We start from the raw sequence: 19,956 nt of genomic DNA on the forward strand, positions 1-19,956 counted from the left end.
CGAGGCAGCAAGTTCAGGACCCCACACGACAAGCTAATCTGCATACATATCGAAAATCAAATGGCATCACAGGCGATACAAGTGGAAATTTTTGGAGCAAACCAGATCATGACAGTGGCTTTCACCGCTGCTGAAGTGATTGAAATGCTTCAGACTGAAAGTTTCGACATCGACAAGGATGATGAAGACGTTGAATAAAATATCTGCAGAGAAGAAAGCAACCAGCAAGAAGATAATGAAAGTGACTCAGCTTCTGAGAGCAGTGAAAAGGGAGGGGGGTGGGCGTTCACACAACGTGAGGAGAGGGGTCAGTGGGTCAAGTACAGTGAGTTTCATTCAGTTACTTTATGTTTTGTATTTTTTGTGATTTTTTTTTTTCCTAATCCGAACAAATGGGTCGTCTTTTGGGAAAAGCAAGGGAGAGAACTAGTCGTCTGGAGTGAGTTAAAAGTGACAGAAGGAGAGGACTGGGCCCTGCCTTCCTGTGCTGAGCCCAACACTCAGTGGATGTGAATTCGCTCCTCCAATGGCCTTTAACTCTCTCCATATGAACGGCGAAAGAGACGACGTTAACAGCGTTTCACCCCAGTTACCATCATCAAAATATTGCAAGCGGAAGGCTCTTATACTGAAGAGGTGAATGTTGACAAAGAATACCACAATTCTGACGACGGAAGCTAAAGGTTGGGTCATTCAGATACCCACTGGACATCCGAGGGGTCTGTGTAGAGGAGAAGAGAGGACTGGCCGTACCGAGTGAGTTAAAAGGCAGAGGGACCTTTCACCTTGTAGCTTGAGCATCAGTCAGAGTCCATACTTGACGTAGCAGCAAAGGAGTTTAGGCCGAAATACTTTAATTTTGGTCTGCTACATTGTTGGTTTTTTCTTTTCGTTTGCTTGCTTTCTGTCATTCGTTGTGTATGTCTGTGGTCTTTGTACTATGTTATGATTAGGCCTATAGATAAATTGATAGATAGATGGATAGATAGATATGTGTGTGTTAAAAGTAAGGTATAATATATATATATATATCTTTTTAAAATGAATGAATTAAAAAACATTGAGTGTATTATTTGTATTTGCATTTCTTTTTATCACAACAGATTTCTCTGTGTGAAATTCAGGCTGCTCTCACCAGGGAGAGCGCGTCGCTATACTACAGCACCACCCTTTTTTTTTTTGTATTTTTTCCTGCGTGCAGTTTTATTTGTTTTTCCTATCAAAGTGGATTTTTCTACAGAATTCTGCCAGGAACAACCCTTTCATTGCCGTGGGTTCTTTTACGTGCGCTAAGTGCATGCTGCACATGGGAGCTCGGTGTATCATCTCATCCGAATGACTAGCGTCCAGTGGTCTAGTGGAGGGGGAGAAAATATCAGCGGCTGAGCTGTGATTTGAACCAGCGCGCTCAGATTCTCTCGCTTCCTAGTCGGACGCGTTACCTCTAGGCTATCACTCCACTTATGTTGCAGGTCACGTGGTTGTACTGAACACTGTACGCCTGTACAAGTGTTCCTTTCCCATCGTCAGGGCGGCCATGGGAGTGATGCGTACAGCCTTATCTGGCCTCATCAAAAGCTTGCCCAGGAACCTGGATAAAGTGACTGTGTACGTAGATCTTTTGTCAGCTTTTATTTTCTGTCTGTTGTCTGTGTTTTGCCCAAGAACCTGGATAAAATGACTGTGTCTGTGGGTCTCTGTTGCCTTTGAATTTCTGTCTGTTTTCTTTGTTGTGCCCAAGAACCTAAATAAAGTGGCTACGTCCGTAGATCTATGTTGTATTTTAGTTTCTGTCCACCCCCGAAAACGGAGCATGGCTGCCTACATGGCAGGGTAAAAACGGTCATACATGTAGAAACCTACTTGTGTACATATGAGTGAACGTGGGAGTCGCAGCCCACGAATGAAAAAGAAGAGTTTCTGTCTGTGTTGTGCCCAAGAACCTGGATAGTTTTAATTTCTGTCTGTTGTCTTTGTTGTGCCCAGGAACCTGGATAAAGTTACTATGTCTGTGAATCTCTGTCCTCTTTGAAGTTCTGTCTGTGTTGTGGCTAAGAATCTGGATGAAGTGACTGTGTACGTGGATATCTTGTCGTCTTTTAATTTCTGTGTTGTGCCCAAGAACCTGGATAACGTGACAGTGTTTGTAGATCTTTGTCGTCATTTAGTTTCTGTCTTGTTGTCTTTCTTATGCCTAAGAACCTGGATAAAATGACTGTGCCTGTTGATCTCTGTCATCTTTTAGTTTAGAACTTTCTGTTGTCTGTGTTGTGCCCAAGAACCTGGATAAAGTGACAGTGTTTGTAGATCTCTGTTGTCATTTAGTTTCTGTCTTGTTGTCTTTCTTATGCCTAAGAACCTGGATAAAATGACTGTGTCTGTCGATCTCTGTCATCTTTTAGTTTCTGTCTGTTGTCTGTGTTGTGCCCAGGAACCTGGATAAAGTGACTGTGTCTGTCGATCTCTGTCATCTTTTAGTTTCTGTCTGTTGTCTGTGTTGTGCCCAGGAACCTGGATAAAGTGACTGTGTCTGTCGATCTCTGTCATCTTTTAGTTTCTGTCTGTTGTCTGTGTTGTGCCCAGGAACCTGGATAAAGTGACTGTGTCTGTGAATCTCTGTCGTCTTTTAATTTCTGTCTGTGTTATGCCGATGAACCTGGATCTCTGATGTCTAAGTTTTTGTCTGTTGTCTGTGTTGTGCTTAAGAATCTGGAGAAAGTGACTGTCTTTGGATATATGTTGTCTTTTAGTTTTTAGATCTCTGTCATCGTTTCTGTCTGTGAACAGTCTGTGTTGTGCCCAAGAACCTGGATAAAATGGCTGTCTGTGGATCTCTGTCAACTACAGTTTCAGGGCTGTACCTGATGTGGTGTACTCTGTCTTTGAGGCCAATGTATTCAGATAAATTATCCTTCCATTGTGATTTTTTTTCTTAAATGTGACAGGACCACATGACTGATTATTTCACCAATGTCATATTTGTCTTCAGTTGTGACAAGACCACAGCATTAACTTTCCATTGTCACATTTGCCTTTTAATTGTGACAGGACCAGAGAATTAACTTTCCATTGTCTCATTTGTCTTTAATAATGACGGGACAGCAGGACTAATTATCTTTCCATTGCCACATTTGTTTTTAATCGTTACAGTACTGCAGAATTGATTATTTCTCCATTGTTACATTTGTCTTTAATCGTGACAGGTCCACAGAATTAATTACCTCTCCATTTTCACATCTGATGTTAATAGTGACAGGACTGCAGAATTATCTTTCCATTGTCACATTTGTTTTTTATTGTGACTGTACTGCAGAATTGATTAACGTTCCATTGTCACATTGTTGTTAATCATGACAGGACAGCAAAATTCATTGTGACAGGACCACATAATTAATTAATTCTCCATTGTCACATTGGTCTTTAAGCATGACATAACTGCATATTTTAAAAAAAATTGATTAACTTTCCATTGTCATATTTATTTTAATCGTGACAGGACCACAGAATTGATTATCTGTCCATTGTCACATTTGTCTTTAATCATGACATAACTGCATATTAAAAAAAATGATTAACTTTCCATTGTCACATTTATTTTAATCGTGACAGGACCACAGAATTGATTATCTCTCCATTGTCACATTTGTCTTTAATCATGACATTACTGCGTAATTTTTTTGATTAAGTAACTTTCCAATTGTCACTTTTGTTTTTAATCATGACTGTACCGCAGAATTGATTAATGTTCCATTGTCACATTTGTTTTTAATCATGACTGTACCGCAGAATTGATTAACGTTCCATTGTCACTTTGTTTTTGTTTTTTAACAATGACAGGACGGCAGAATTTTAGAATTAATTAACTTTCCATTGCCACATTTGTTTTTGATCATGACTGTACCACAGAATTGATTAACTTTCCATTGTCACTTTGGTTTTTTTAACAATGACAGGACGGCAGAATTTTAGAATTAATTAACTTTCCATTGCCACATTTGTTTTTGATCATGACTGTACCACAGAATTGATTAACTTTCCATTGTCACTTTGGTTTTTTTAACAATGACAGGACGGCAGAATTTTAGAATTAATTAACTTTCCATTGTCACATTTGTTTTTAATCATGACTGTACCACAGAATTGATTAACGTTCCATTGTCACTTTGTTTTTTTTAACAATGACAGGACGGCAGAATTTTAGAATTACCTTTCCATTGTCACATTTGTTTTTAATCATGACAGGACCACAGAATTAATTGTGACCAGATTACAGAATTAATCATCTCTCTTTGTCACATTTGTCTTCAATTGTGACAGGACTGCAGAATTGATTAACTCTACATTGTCGCATTTGTCTTTAATCATGACAGGAGCACAGACCTGTGGGAAGAGGACGGAGAAGTGGGTCCAAAAAGTGGGAAAAAGACGTCAGAGAGACCAAGCCCATTGGGCGCTGCGTCCCACCAAAATGAGGAGGAGGAGGAAGAGGATGATTTTGACAGAGAAATCAGCGACATGATGACACGCTTGATACCACAAGACAACCTGGTGAGTGGGGGAGAGGGGTTGGGGGTTCAGGGGTAGGGGGACAGTGGTTCTAGGCCCCCCGTTTGGACTTGGTTTTGTATCCTCGGCGAAAGCGCTTCACTCGGATTTTCCTAACTCCACCCAGGTGTGAATGGGTACCTGGCTTCTATTTGGGTAGGTTAACTCTCTCCATACGAATGGCAAAAGAGACGACGTTAACGGCGTTTCAGCCCAATTACCATCATCAAAATATTGCAAGTGGAAGGCTCTTATACTGAAGAGGTGAATGTTGACAAAGAATACCACAATTCTGACGACGGAAGCTAAAGGTTGGGTCATTGAGACACCCACTGGACATCCGAGGGGTCTGTGTAGAGGAGAAGAGAGGACTGGCCGTACTGAGTGAGTTGATATGGCGGAAGGAGAGGATTGGGCCCCACCTTGCAATACAGAGTCCTAGTCAAGATATATATAGATATATATGTGCATATATTCAAGGCCTGAGTGCTTTTGGTTATGCTGCTGGTCAGATATCTGCAAATGTGGTGTAGTGTGTATGGATTTGCCCGAACGTTTGTTTATGTATTTATATATTTATTTATTTGTTCATTTATTTATCCTTCGACTTAATGATGTATCCATTTATTTATGTATGCACTTTTTAAATCTTTTTTTTTTTCCCCCTCAAGGCCTGACTTAGAATGTTGGGCTACGCTGCCGGTCAGGCATCTGCTTAGTAGATGTGGTGTCGTGAACGTGGATTTGTCCGAATGCAGTGATGCCTCCTTGAGTAACTGAACTGAACTGAACTGAACCAAACCGAATGCAGTGATGCCTCCTTGAGGAACTGAACTGAACTGAACTGAACCAAACCGAATGCAGTGATGCCTCCTTGAGGAACTGAACTGAACTGAACTGAACCAAACCGAATGCAGTGATGCCTCCTTGAGGAACTGAACTGAACTGAACTGAACCAAACCGAATGCAGTGATGCCTCCTTGAGTAACTGAACTGAACTGAACTGAACCAAACCGAATGCAGTGATGCCTCCTTGAGTAACTGAACTGAACTGAACTGAACCAAACTGAATGCAGTGATGCCTTCTTGAGTAACTGAACTGAACCAAACCAAATGCAGTGATGCCTCCTTGAGTAACTGAACTGAACCGAACCGAATGCAGTGATGCCTCCTTGAGTAACTGAACTGAACTGAACTGAACCAAACCGAATGCAGTGATGCCTCCTTGAGTAACTGAACTGAACTGAACCAAACCGAATGCAGTGATGCCTCCTTGAGTAACTGAACTGAACCAAACCGAATGCAGTGATGCCTCCTTGAGTAACTGAACTGAACTGAACCGAATGCAGTGATGCCTCCTTGAGTAACTGAACTGAACTGAACCGAACGCAGTGGCGCCTCCTTGAGAAACTGAAACTCACATTATGGTTTGACTTTGACGGGCGCAATAGCCGAGTGGTTAAAGCATTGGACTGTCAATCTGAGGGTCCCGGGTTCGAATCACGGTGACGGCCCCTGGTGGGTGAAGGGTGGAGATTTTTACGATCTCCCAGGTCAACATATGTGCAGACCTGCTAGTGCCTGAACCCCCTTCGTGTGTATATGCAAGCAGAAGATCAAATACGCACGTTAAAGATCCTGTAATCCATGTCCGCGTTCGGTGGGTTATGGAAACACGAACATACCCAGCATGCACACCCCCGAAAACGGAGTATGGTTGCCTACATGGCGGGGTAAAATCGGTCATACACGTAAAAGCCCACTCGTATGCATACGAGTGAACGTGGGAGTTGCAGCCCACGAACGAAGAAGAAGAAGAAGGTTTGACTTTTATTTTGGCTTTACTTGCAGGAAGCGACAGAGGAGGAGCAAGAGGAGACACAGACAGCAGACACAGACCGCAATGAAAGTTGGGAGGCAGGGAGTCTGGAAATGACAGAACACCGTCAGCCTGCGAACGGAACTGGGGCAGGTGAGTTTGGAGTTGTTGGGGGTTTTTTTTGGGGGGGGTGGGGGAGGGGGTGGATGGTGTGTGTGGGGGAGTGGGAAGGGGGTGGTGAGGGTGTTTTTTTTTGGGGGGGGGGAGGTTCATTGTTTAGTTTAGAAGGTTTTGTTACTTAAAATTGAAAGTTTGAACTTGCACATGTATTTCAGTGGGTTTCTCACCGAGGATTGAATTTACCTGTATATATTTCAGTACCAAACCTGAACAAACATGCAGCTTTCTCAAACACACCAGAAACGAGCATAAAACTGCTGCTTTCAACCTCAGGTCGACCTTTGCCAGCACCGTATTTATAAATGCCATGTTAATTTAACCCCTTCAGTCCCAGGGAAAAAAAACACGGTAGAAAGTGATGTTACAGGTCCTAAATCATATTCAGAACAATCAGCCAAAAACTGAGTAAATGGTGTGGATAGATATCTCTCTGAATCAGATGTGTTACTTTCAGCCTTCCAGAGTCATTTCCCTTCTTTTGATTATGTCATCAGTGATGTCACTACATATGTCATCATACCTACTATGGCACTGAAGGGATTTTAAGAATTTGTCTGATTTGATTTGATATGGATACTTACATTGCACCTATCCTCGGTCAGAGACCAAGCTCAAAGCGCTTTACAAACTCGGGGTCATTTGCACAACAGCTGGGTAGAGCCGACTGACAGCTGCCACTACATTACATGGATCACAGGATCTTTAACGTGCATGTTTGATCTTCTGCGTACGTATACACACGAAGGGGTTTTAAGAATGTGAACTGACCTCAGCATGTGGTTTGCTTGGCTCCACAGTGGAATTGACGGGCGCAGCAAATGGATCGTCTCAGCTGTGCGGAGAATCGCACCAGGCCTCTGACCTTATTCCGCTTGATGGTGTATCTCTGAAGCAAAAGCCTGCCAACTGTTTTGAAATTGGTAAGTTCTGATCATTGCATTATTTCATTTTATTGTGTTTTATTTTATTTCATTTCATTTATTTCTTCTTCTTCTTCGTTCATGGGCTGCAACTCCCACATTCACTCGTATGTGTATGAGTGGGCTTTTACATGTGTGACTGTTTTTACCCCGCCATGTAGGCAGCCATATTCTGCTTTCAGGGGTGTGCATGCTGGGTATGTTCTTGTTTCCACAACCCACTGAACCGCTGCCATGGATTACAGGATCTTTAACATGCGTATTTGATTTCCTGCTTGCGTATACACACGAAGGGGGTTCAGGCACTAGCAGGTCTGCACATATGTTGACCTGGGAGATCGGAAAAATCTCCACCCTTTACCCACCAGGCGCCGTCACCGAGGTTCGAACCTGGTACCCTCAGATTGAAAGTCCAACGCTTGAACCACTCGGCTATTGCGCTCGTCATTTCATTTATTTCATTTCATTTCATTTATTTTATTTCATTGTTTTGTAATTGTATTGTTTTTAATTGTATTGTATTTTTGCCCAGCTTTCTTTGTTTTGCATGTCATCTTTTCTTCTTTTTCTCTATTTCCTTTGTTTCACTTTTCCCAGGGGTTTTCTTGTTCTTCTGCATTCAAGGGCTGCAACTCCCACGTTCACTCGTATATACGCGAGTGGGCTTTGACATGTATGACCGTTTTTACTCCGCCATGTAGGCAGCCATACTCCGCTTTCAGGGGTCCCCAGGGACATTATCCTGGACAAGCGAATGTCCGTGGGTTCAGGTCCCACATACATGGACGATGATTTTTACCACCACCCCCTTCCCTCCCATCTCCTTTAGACCTTCAGGAGGCTTTGAATTTAACTCCCTTTCTTTATTTATTTTTTATCAGGTTTGTTTAAATCAGGTTCCAGTGTCATTGTTTGTTTAACTTGGGTACCACTGTTCCATGTTTGTTTGAATCAGGTACCACTGTTCCATGTTTGAATCAGGTACCACTGTTCCATGTTTGAATCAGGTACCACTGTGCTGTGTTTGTTTGAATCAGTACCACTGTTCCATGTTTGTTTGAATCAGGTACCACTGTTCCATGTTTGTTTGAATCAGGTACCACTGTTCCATGTTTGAATCAGGTACCACTGTTCCATGTTTGTTTGAATCAGGTACCAGTGTTCCATGTTTGTTTGAATCAGGTACCACTGTTCCATGTTTGAATCAGGTACCACTGTTCCATGTTTGTTTGAACCAGGTACCACTGTTCCATGTTTGTTTGAATCAGGTACCACTGTTCCATGTTTGAATCAGGTACCACTGTTCCATGTTTGTTTGAATCAGGTACCAATGTTCCATGTTTGTTTGAATCAGGTACCACTGTTCCATGTTTGTATCAGGTACCACTGTTCCATGTTTATTTGAATCAGGTACCACTGTTCCATGTTTGAATCAGGTACCACTGTTCCATGTTTGAATCAGGTACCACTGTTCCATGTTTGTTTGAATCAGGTACCACTGTTCCATGTTTGTTTGAATCAGGTACCACTGTTCCATGTTTGAATCAGGTACCACTGTTCCATGTTTGTTTGAATCAGGTACCACTGTTCCATGTTTGTTTGAATCAGGTACCACTGTGCTGTGTTTGTTTAAACCACTGTGCCATGTTTTTCTTTGTTTAAATCAGGTACCACAGTGACCTGTATTTGTCTGTGTTTAAATCAGGTACCACTGTGCCGTTTCAAGAGGACCTGACTCATCACATTCTGGACGTTCAGAGCATCAACAGCATCTCTGCTGACCAACTGACAGAGGTGATCACTGGAATGCTCAACAGTAAGTGAACACATCTTTGTATGACAGCCGTGTCCAACTGTGGCCATCAGAACAGCAGAGGAGGCAGCTGTTGTCCCCACTGTCAGGGTTTGAATTTGATTTTTTTTTTAGAGTGTCTTGCCCATGTTACACCCCCCCCCCCACCCCCTCTCTCTTGGCCAATAGGGCTTTAAGACAGTTGGCGTTTGGATGGTCCCCAAAGGCCAACTAGACCCCAAGGCTGCAGCACTAAGAGCCAGTGCATTCTTGCCTCCTGGTTTGAGAGTCATAGTCCTTCACAAAAGACTAATCTGTAAATTGATTCCCATTGCAGTGGAGAAACCATTGATCATACAGCTCTCACTTTGTTGTTTGGTCCAGCTGTAAGCTTATGTCAATCGCTGGTATGAGCCAAGTGTGGAGCCAAGCAAACATATTTGCATAAACAAATCTGACGCTTCTGCGATTGTCTTCAGCTCTTCAGTAGACATGTCTGCTGTCCCAATTTGTCCATGGTCGTACCAGAAAACAAACCAAAAAATAGTCTCCATTGTACAAAAATTATGGAAAATATGTGGCCGTTCCAGAAAAAAAAAAAAAAAAAAAATTGCTTGCAGTTGATTTTTTCAAGAAGAAGGAAGAGCAATTTTATTTGTCCATCCTGTGTGCAGGCAAGGGGGGCACAGTGTACCTCGGCCTGACCAAAGAGGGGGGCGTGCGTGGGATCAAGGTGGACCGGGTGGACCGGGAGTTCCTGCGTCTGGCGGTGGACGAGGTGATGGCACGGTGCAACCCGGTGGTCCCCCACAACCTGATCAACCTGCGCTATGTCACCGTGATGCGCCGGGCCGGTGCAGATGCTCTGGGCGTGTATCGGGAAGTCTGTGTCGTTGGTGAGTGTGTGTGGTTGTGGGGATGGTTGTGTGTTTATGTGTGTGTGTGTGTGTTTTTTTTTTGAGGGGAGAGGGTATGGGTGTGTCAGTGTGTCATGTTGGAGGGAGAGGGTGTTTTTGTGTGTGTTGAGTGTGAACGTGTTTGTGTTTTGTTTGGGGGTGGGGGTTGTGTGTGTTTGTGTATTTATGTGTATGTGTGAGTGTTTTGTTGAGGGGAGAGGGTGTGGGTGGGTGTTATGTTTGGAGGAGAGGATGTTTGTGTGTATTGTGTTGGAGAGGGTGTGGGTGTTGTGTTGGTGGAAGAGGGTGTGTGTGTGTTGTGTTGGGGGAAGAGGGTGTGTGTGTGTTGTGTTGGGGGAAGAGGGTGTGTGTGGGTGTTGTGTTGGAGGGGATGTTTGTGTATGTTGTGTTGGAGAGGGTGTGGGTGTTGTGTTGGAGAGGATGTGGGTGTTGTGTTGGAGAGGGGGTGTGTGTTGTGTTGGAGAGGGTGTGGGTGTTGTGTTGGAGAGGATGTGGGTGTTGTGTTGGAGACGATGTTTGTGTATGTTGTGTTGGAGAGGGTGTTGTGTATGTTGTGTTGGAGAGGGTGTGGGTGTTGTGTTGGAGAGGGTGTGGGTGTTGTTTTGGAGAGGGTGTGGGTGTTGTGTTGGAGAAGGTGTGGGTGTTCTGTTGGAGAGGATGTGGGTGTTGTGTTGGAGAGGGTGTGGGTGCTGTGTTGGAGAGGGTGTGGGTGTTGTGTTGGAGAGGGTGTGGGTGTTGTGTTGGAGAGGGTGTGGGTGTTGTGTTGGAGAGGGTGTGGGTGCTGTGTTTGGGGAAGGTGTGTTTGTGTTTGGTGATGGTTGTGTGCATGGGGCTTTGTGTCAGTGTATGTGTGCAAAGTTGCATGCTTTTGTGGTCGTTCATTAGTTCTTTGGTCTTTTCACTATAAATGGTATTAGATGAGTGCTTGTGTGTGTGTGTGTGTGTGTGTGTGTGTGTGTGTGTGTGTGTGTGCTCTTCTGTGTGTGTGTGTGTGTGTGTGTATGCATGCCCTTATTTGTTTGTGTATGTGTGTGCATGAATTATTGTACATGCCTCTGTGTGTGTGCGTGTGTGTATGTATTATCATGTATGCCATTGTGCATGTGCGTGTGTGCATGCTGGAGTGTGTCTGCATGTGTATGTGAGTTTCTGTATGTGGGAGCATACAAGTGTGTGTGTGTGTGTGTGTGTGTGTGTGTGTGCGTGTATGTGAGAAAAAAGGAAGAAGCTTGAAGAAAGTATTTGTGATGATGGTGGTGTACAGTGAAGTAGTGGATGCAACAGATCAGATGAGAGAGGTTACTCTAACAGTTATACCTCTTTTTTCTTTCTTTCTTAAAGATCATTATCCAACAGGGATTCTTTGTTCTCAGAGGAAGACCAATTCGTTTCACAGGGGGGGAAAAAAGTTACTTCTGATCAAGTGGAATATCTTGCAGGATGTGATTTCAGTTATGTGTTTTCATTCTATATCCCTTATCCACAAGTTCATGTCTGAAGTCCCAATGTTTTGTTATTTTTCAGAAATACTGGTCCAGTCGCCCATTGACAAATCATTCTACACGGTGGACAAGGGGAAAATCTGCTATCACAGAGTTGATGCAGAGACCCGCCAGTTAACGGAACAGGTATTGTTCATGGAAATCGTATTTAAATAGTTTGCTTCATCTGTTCCAGATTGGGGAAAAAAAAATGTAGTGTACATCTTGATGTAAAGTACAACTGCTGTCACATTAACTCCTTGTCTGCCGAACTTTGAAATGAGGTTACTGTGGTACGAATTGGAAGTGCAATTAGAGCAGTTTGCTTTATTTTTAACCCGTTCATCCCTGCACCTGAGCAGTACTCTGGTGTCAGACTTTGTTTCAATAAAACAGTCTCCATGCTCCTACATATGCATTAACCGTGGACAAAGGGAGCTAACTCCTGCAGTGTTTCCCGCTGTGTCCACACTTGTCAGTTTGGAGGAAAAGGCAGTTGATTTCAGTGTATTTCCTACTTTTGTTGGGGTTTTTTTCCTCGTCAGTATGGCAAAACTCCCTGGGGAGTATAGCCAAGTGGTTAGAGTTGGACTTCAAATCTGAGGGTCCCGGGTTTGAATCTCGGTAACGGCGCCTGGTGAGTAAAGGGTGGAGATTTTTCCTATCTCCCAGGTCAACATGTGTGCAGACCTGCAAGTGCCTGAACCCCCTTCGTGGGTATATGCAGGCAAAAGATCAAATAAGTATGTTAAAGATTCTGCAATCCATGTCAGCGTTTGGTGGGTAATAAAAACAAGAACATACCCAGCATGCACACCTCCAACAATGGTGTATGGCTGCCTACATGGCAGGGTAAAAACAGTCATACATGTAAAAGACCGCTTGTGTACATGGGAGTGAACGTGGGAGTTGCAGCAGCCCATGAACGAAGAAGTAGAATGGGTTGAGTTGTATGTATAACTGGTTTTACTGAAAAAGAGTAATGCAGTCCTGGAAGGAAGGAGTTCAGATACAGAGAATTTGAGTGGTGGCTGACAGCTTGACCAGTTCAGCCTTGTGACCGTGAGGTGACTGTCCTTCTTCTTCTTCTTCTTCTTTGTTCGTGGGCTGCAACTCCCACGTTCACTCGTATATACATGAGTGGGCTTTTACGTGTATGACCGTTTTTATCCCGCAATGTAGGCAGCCATACTCTGCTTTCGGGGTTTGTGCTTGGTATGTACTTGTTTCCATAACCCACCGAACGCTGACATGGATTACAGGATCTTTAACGTGCGTATTTGATCTTTTGCTTGCGTATACACACGAAGGGGGTTCAGGCACTAGCAGGTCTGCACATATGTTGACCTGGGAGATCGTAAAAATCTCCACCCTTTACCCACCAGGCGCCGTCACCGAGATTCAAACCCGGGACCCTCAGATTGAAAATCCAACGCTTAACCGTTCGGCTATTGCGCCCGTCGAGGTGACCGTCCAACGTTGACGATTATACTCGTCAAGGGACTAAAGGAAAAACACACATCAGTGTGTATCCATGAAGCATACAGAGTAAGACACTTCAGCACAGCCGAAAACTGTTGAACATACTCCATCAGTTTCAGCTTCTCAAGAGTGCATCACTGCGTCCAGACAAATCCATAAACGCTACACCACCTCTGAGAAGCAGATGCCTGACAGCTGCAAAACCCAAAGTTTGAGTCAGGCCTTGGCTGCAATATTAGTGTACCTATCAGAGTGGATTTCTTCCACTGAATTTGCCAGAGGACAACACTTGTTGCCGTGGGTTCTTTTTCAGTGTGCCAGTTGTGTGCTGCACATGGGAGCTCTGTTTACTTGGTTTATCATTTCATCAGAATGCCTAGATGCTCAGTTTGATTTTCCAGTCAAACTTTGGAGAAAGGGCGAGAGTAGGAATCAAACCCAGACTCTTATGGACACTGTATTCACAGATAAACATCTTCAGCATTCTGCCACCCTCCTCAGACCCTCATGGACACTGTGTTGGCAGATAAACATCTTCATCATTCTGCCACCCTCCTCAGACCCTCATGGACACTGTGTTGACAGATAAACATCTTCATCATTCTGCCACCCTCCTCAGACCCTCATGGACACTGTATTGACAGATAAACATCTTCAGCACTCTGCCACCCTCCTCAGACCCTCATGGACACTGTGTTGACAGATAAACATCTTCAGCATTCTGCCACCCTCCTCAGACCCTCACAGACACTGTGTTGACAGATAAACATCTTCAGCACTCTGCCACCCTCCTCAGACCCCCATGGACACTGTTGGACGATACACATCTTCAGCATTCTGCCACCTTCCTCAGACCCCCATGGACACTGTATTGACAGATAAACATCTTCATCATTCTGCCACCCTCCTCAGACCCTCATGGACACTGTGTTGGCAGATAAACATCTTCAGCATTCTGCCACCCTCCTCAGACCCTCATGGACACTGTGTTGGCAGATACACATCTTCAGCATTCTGCCACCCTCCTCAGACCCTCATGGACACTGTGTTGGCAGATACACATCTTCATCATTCTGCCACCTTCCTCCTCAGATAAACAAAATGAACAACAACGAAATAAAGTTGTTTTTTAAAAAATCCTGGTATCCTCAGTCAGTGTGTCAGGATAACTATATCCCTCAGGACGGTGCCACCACCCTATTTTTTGCTTATCTGCCTTCATCAAAGTATATCAATACATCCTTCATCGTCATCAATATAAACAAAATAGCCTCAAAGTCTTTTTGTCCTTTCATGCCCTGCTCTCATGGTAACCTCAGTTTCGATACCCCTCCACTTCCGTGCTTGGGGTGAGTCCTGTCAGTGTCGTCAGTGTCGGCAGATTCATGGGGGGCTATTGTTTGAAGGACGTGGTGGCGGTCTCCACTCTGGGAGGGACGCTCACTCAGTCTGGCTCCGCGACTAAGCCATTATTGTCGTTAGTAGGGGGCTTAGTAGGTGGTGTCGTAAGTACATTAAAACAGAACAGGCACCACTGAACACCGCCGAAGTGACTCAGCAGCAGTGCAGGGTCTCCTCTGGTGTGTGGCCTCCTGGCGACCTAACATCGATGGTTCCATGTGGACTGCCGACGCTGGAACTGCGACGGACGAATCCGGGTGTGGCCGTGTATGGGGGAATCTAAATGAGCAGCATGGGAGTAATGCCACTGAAACGGTGCAGATGATGGGGCAGCAAAAAAAAACAACAAAAAACAAAAACAAAAGTATATCAATACAATGATTTAAAAACAGAAAGAGTGATGATATTATTTTGCATTTTCTGTTTAGAGCTCTGTTGTCAGTCAAACAACTGTAGCCATATTGTAATGATTGGAGTGGAGTGATGGCATAGAGGTAACATGTCCGCCTAGGAAGCGAGAGAATCTGAGCGCACTGGTTCGAATCACGGCTCAGCCGCCAGTATTTTCTCCCCTTCCACTAGACCTTGATTGGTGGTCTGGACGCTAGTCATTCGGATGAGACGATAAACCGAGGTACTGTGTGCAGCATGCACTGAGCGCACGTAAAAGAACCCACGTCAACTAAAGAGTTGTTCCTGGCAAAATTCTGTAGAAAAATCCACTTCGATAGAAAAAACAAATAAAACTGCATGCAGGGAAATAAAAAAAAAAGGGTGGTGCTGTAGTGTAGTGACGCGCTCTCCCTGGGGAGAGCAGCTCGAATTTCACACAGAGAAATCTGTTGTGATAAAAGGAAATACAAATACAAATAACAATAACTGATGATGATAATAATGATAATAGTTTGCACTGATATAATGTTTGCCCTGCTGCTCTGGGCACATTTAACAATGTGTTGTATGAATAAGACAATGGGATATTACAAAAAATGTAAAGAGATAAGCTCGCTAAAAAAACAATGTAACTTCACTCACAACCCACACACCTCTCCCACATCATCCCCTTCCCTTCCCTCCCCCGCCCCCCACACCCCCTCACTTCCCCCCTTCCCACCACACATTGACACACACACACACGCCTATCCCACCTCACCCCCACCACCCACACACACATCGACACACAGAAAGATCTGTTGTTAAAAATATTGTTTGAACTATTTCTTCTTCTTCTTGGTTCGTGAGCTGCAACTCCCATGTTCACTCATACGTTCATGAGTGGGCTTTTATGTGTATGACCGTTTTTACCCCGCCGTGTAGGCAGCCATACTCTGTTTTTGGAGATGTGCATGCTGGGTATGTTCTTGTTTCCACAACCCACCGAACGCTGACATAGATTACAGGATCTTTAACGTGTATATTTGATCTTCTGCTTGCATATAAACACACGAAGGAGCTTCAGGCACAGGCAGGTCTGCACATATGACATATGTTGACCAGGGAGATCAGAAAAATCTCCACCCTTTACACATCAGGCGCTGTTTCTGAGATTCAAACCAGGGACCCGCAGATTGAAAGTCCAGCGCTTTAACCACTTGGCTATTGCACCCGTCATTGGTTGAACAAACATAAGATTTGAAAGATTTAACAGTGGAACAGTGTCTGATATTTTCTGGTCTTCAATGAGGTGATGAGGTGGTCTTATTATATAAGAAATAACAGTGATATCATATAAGAAATAGCAGTGATATCAATAGATGTGATTTTTTCAGAAAACGTTCAGCTTTCCCATCAGCTGTATCATTGTTGTGAATGTATGATGACGTCATGATCGTCTGTTTCCCTCAGGATGTGCGGGAGATGGTGGTGCAGGAGGAGGAAAAGCAGTTCCTTCCCTTGATCGACAGTCTGCTGGAGCGCATTCGACAGCTTAAGGAGCAGCGATCGTCCTGAAGACCAAGTGGCTGCGTGACGACGCTGGACCCACACACTGTTGGAGTGGTGGCCTCGTTGGTTTTTTGACAGGACCTTTCATTTCTTTATGTTCAGTGGAACATATTCAGTTTCCCCCTGTCCAGTTTTCTGTTTTTTATTGAGGTGGTTTGAATATGTGTGCCTGTGTACATGTGTGTGTGTGTGTGTGTGAGCGAATGTGTGTGTGTGTGTGTGAGCAAATGTGTGTGTGTGTGTGTGTGTGTGAGCAAATGTGTATGTGTGTGTATGATTAATGCATGGTCCTGAACAGATTGTTATATTCAGTATTGATGTGTGATGAACAGTATAATTTCTAGCAGCCTTGAACAGGATTGCCAAAAGTTTGCAGCACAAGAAACGGGGACAAGTTAAATCATGACGGCGCAGCTGCCAGTGACGAAACTGGCATTGTTTCAGGGTGCACCTCGGACTTGTTATTTATTTATGGCAGCAGAATTTTGAGTTTCTTCTTCTTGTCGTTCTTCCTTGCAGGGCTTCTGCTTTTGTTTATGAAACGGGTATGATGCTTGTTTGTTTGTTTTTCTTGTGAACTGAGTCAATACGACTTGTGCCGCTTTTTTGTTCATGAAATGGGTATGATGCTTGTTGATTTTTTTGTGTGTGAACTGAGTCAATACTTTGAGAAGAAAAATTGACAGGTGTTATATGGGTGCAACCAGCTTTTTTTTTGTCTTTTTTTTTTCCCCTGTTGGTGAGATGGAGGAGTGGGGGCTAAAGTGTACACATTGAATGGAAATTGTAAACTTTCCATAGGAACCGAGAGCCATTGAACATTCCCAAAAGCCATGGGTACCCTGGTGATTCAGTCTGTCCGGTGATATTATATAAAATGATTTTGTTGTTGTTCTTATATTTTCTTTTTGAATTGATTCAAGCGCATTTTAAGCAGAGAAAATGCCAAGATGTTTGCATGTGGGTGTGTGTTTGGTTAAGTATGTGTGTTTGTGTTTGAGTGGCTTCTCAAATGTGTGTGTGTGTGTGTGCATTTTGAAATAATTATGTGTGTGTGCACTCTGACGTGTGTGTGTGTGTGTGTGTGTGCGTGTATATGTGTGCTCTCTGAAATATGTGTGTGTGTATGTGTGTTTTGTTTTGTATGCATATATGGCAGACAGGTAACTGCCTTGTGTGCAAGTGTGGTTCCTGCTTGATCATGTTATATGATTTTTCATACTGATGATTATTAAATATTTATTTCAAACCTTTCTTTTTTTAAAAGTGTGCATTCATGTGTGTGTGTTTGTATGTGTGTGTGGTTTGTCTTTTCTTGTTACTTGAAAACTGTGAAATTTTGGCATTTCTCCCTGAGCAGAATATGCTGTGACAGTGCCACACACATGCACACCAACCCACACTTCACTTCACTTGTATTTGTATAACTCTTTTTTTGGAAAGTTTGAACTTCGCAGGAATATTTTTTGGTGTTACTTTAGTATGTCAAGTTTGACCAGCCTGTGACAATTGACATGGTTTCTGAGAATTGCACAAAATACACAGTCTTACACTTAGTTACATTCAGGTTTGATGTCGGCATCCACCTCATATGATATGACAGACAGATGAGTTTCAGTTTCTCAAAGAGGCATCACTGTTTGGACAAATCCATATATATATATATATATATATATATATATATATATATATATATATATATATATATATATATATATATATATATATATATGCTACACCACATATGTTAGGCAGGGTGATCAGCAGCATAATCCAATGCACTTTGCCAGGCTGTGAGTGCATATACATACATACATACATACATATATATATGTGTGTGTGTTTATGTAAGTTTGTGCCTGCCTGTGTGTCCATATGTGTTAGGGTAGCTGTTAGATTAACCTGTATGTTAAAATGTATGTATGCAGTGTGTGTGTGTGTGTGTGTAACATTGATGTAATGTTTTATGTTAACAAAAGTGTTTTTGTAAAGCACCTAGAGCAGATTTCTGGATAGTGTGCTATATAAAGTTGTGTGTGTGTGTGGTCACATTTTGGTGTGTGTGTATGTAACATTGATGTAATGTTTTATGTTAACAAAAGTGTTTTTGTAAAGCACCTAGAACAGATTTCTGGATAGTGTGCTATATAAGTATCCATTATTAGAGATATATATATGTGTGTGTGTGTGTAGTTGTGCACCCACGGGAGTAGTGGAATCTTTCTACAGAATTTTGCCCGAGGACAACACTTATGCTGCCATGGGTTCTTTTTCAGTGCACGAAATGTATGCTGCACACTGGACCTCAGTTTAACTTCTCCACCAAATGGCTAGATGTTCTATTTTACTTTCCAGTCAAACTTTGGAAGAAGGGCAAGGGTGAGATTCAAACCCAAACCCTCACGGACACAGTGTTGGCAGATAAACATGTTAACCGTTGTGCCACCTTCATTCCGGACAGATGAAGCAAATTGACAGGTGGGAGGACGGGCGCCATAGCCGAATAGTTAAAGCATTGGACTTTCGATCTGAGGGTCCTGGGTTCGAATCACGGTGACGGCGCCTGGTGGATAAAGGGTGGAGATTTTTACGATCTCCCAGGTCAACATATGTGCAGACCTGCCAGTGCCTGAACCCCCTTCGTGTGTATACGCAAGCAGAAGATCAAATACGCACCTTAAAGATCCTGTAATCCATGTCAGCGTTCGGTGGGTTATGGAAACAAGAACATACCCAGCATGCACACCCCCGGAAGCGGAGTATGGCTGCCTACATGGCGGGGTAAAAACGGTCATACACGTAAAAAGCCCACTTGCGTATATACGAGTGAACGTGGGAGTTGAAGCCCACGAACGCAGAAGAAGAAGAAGAAGATGGGTGGGAGGAAGGAGGAGGAACCTGTAAAACTTTACACTTACAGCAACACATGACAACACATGAACATGTGGAGTGATGGCCGAGAGGTGACGCGCCTGCCTTGGAAGCGAGAGAATCTGAGCACGCTGGTTCGAATCAGGGCTCAGTCGTCACTATTTTCTCCCCCTCCACAAGACCTTAAGTGGTGGTCTGGATGCTAGTCATTTGGATGGAACGAAAAACCGAGGTCCCTTGTGCAGTATGCACTTAGGACACGTAAAACAACCCACGGCAACAAAAGGGTTGTCCCTGGCAAAATTCAGTTGAAAAATCTACTTTGATAGGAAAAACAAATAAAACAGCATGCAGGAAAAGATACAAAAAATGAATAAAAAAAATAAAATAAAATAAATGGATGGTTCTCTCAGTGTAACGATGTGCTCTCCCTGGGGAGAGCAGCCTGAATTTCACATAGAGAAATATGTTGGGACAAAAAAGAGAAATACAAATACATCTTCCGCACATACTGAATCCCATCACTATCTTCAAAAGAAGACGACCAGTTCAGCTTGCCAGAGGCCAGTGGTATGGATAACATGTACTCACATGGCATGCATCA

The 19,956-nt window shown here is 43.4% G+C and overlaps 1 protein-coding gene across 3 annotated transcripts in view; it reads left to right on the top strand.

The window, feature by feature from the left end:
* The window catches only part of LOC143289585 (uncharacterized), a 36,044-nt gene extending 18,314 nt beyond the window's left edge, over nt 1-17,730 (top strand). For all 3 annotated transcript variants that reach the window (XM_076598615.1, XM_076598617.1, XM_076598616.1), the window contains exons 8-15: nt 1,473-1,608; nt 4,371-4,548; nt 6,397-6,517; nt 7,342-7,464; nt 9,170-9,280; nt 9,931-10,152; nt 11,698-11,801; nt 16,383-17,730. In XM_076598615.1, the coding sequence (XP_076454730.1) occupies nt 1,473-1,608; nt 4,371-4,548; nt 6,397-6,517; nt 7,342-7,464; nt 9,170-9,280; nt 9,931-10,152; nt 11,698-11,801; nt 16,383-16,487 (1,100 nt within the window). In that variant the 3' untranslated portion in view covers nt 16,488-17,730. The remainder of the gene's footprint in view (nt 1-1,472; nt 1,609-4,370; nt 4,549-6,396; nt 6,518-7,341; nt 7,465-9,169; nt 9,281-9,930; nt 10,153-11,697; nt 11,802-16,382) is intronic.
* The last annotated feature ends 2,226 nt before the right edge of the window (nt 17,731-19,956 follow it).

Source organism: Babylonia areolata, chromosome 14 (assembly GCF_041734735.1).
Source record: "Babylonia areolata isolate BAREFJ2019XMU chromosome 14, ASM4173473v1, whole genome shotgun sequence".
NCBI classification, from domain to species: Eukaryota; Metazoa; Mollusca; class Gastropoda; order Neogastropoda; family Buccinidae; genus Babylonia; species Babylonia areolata.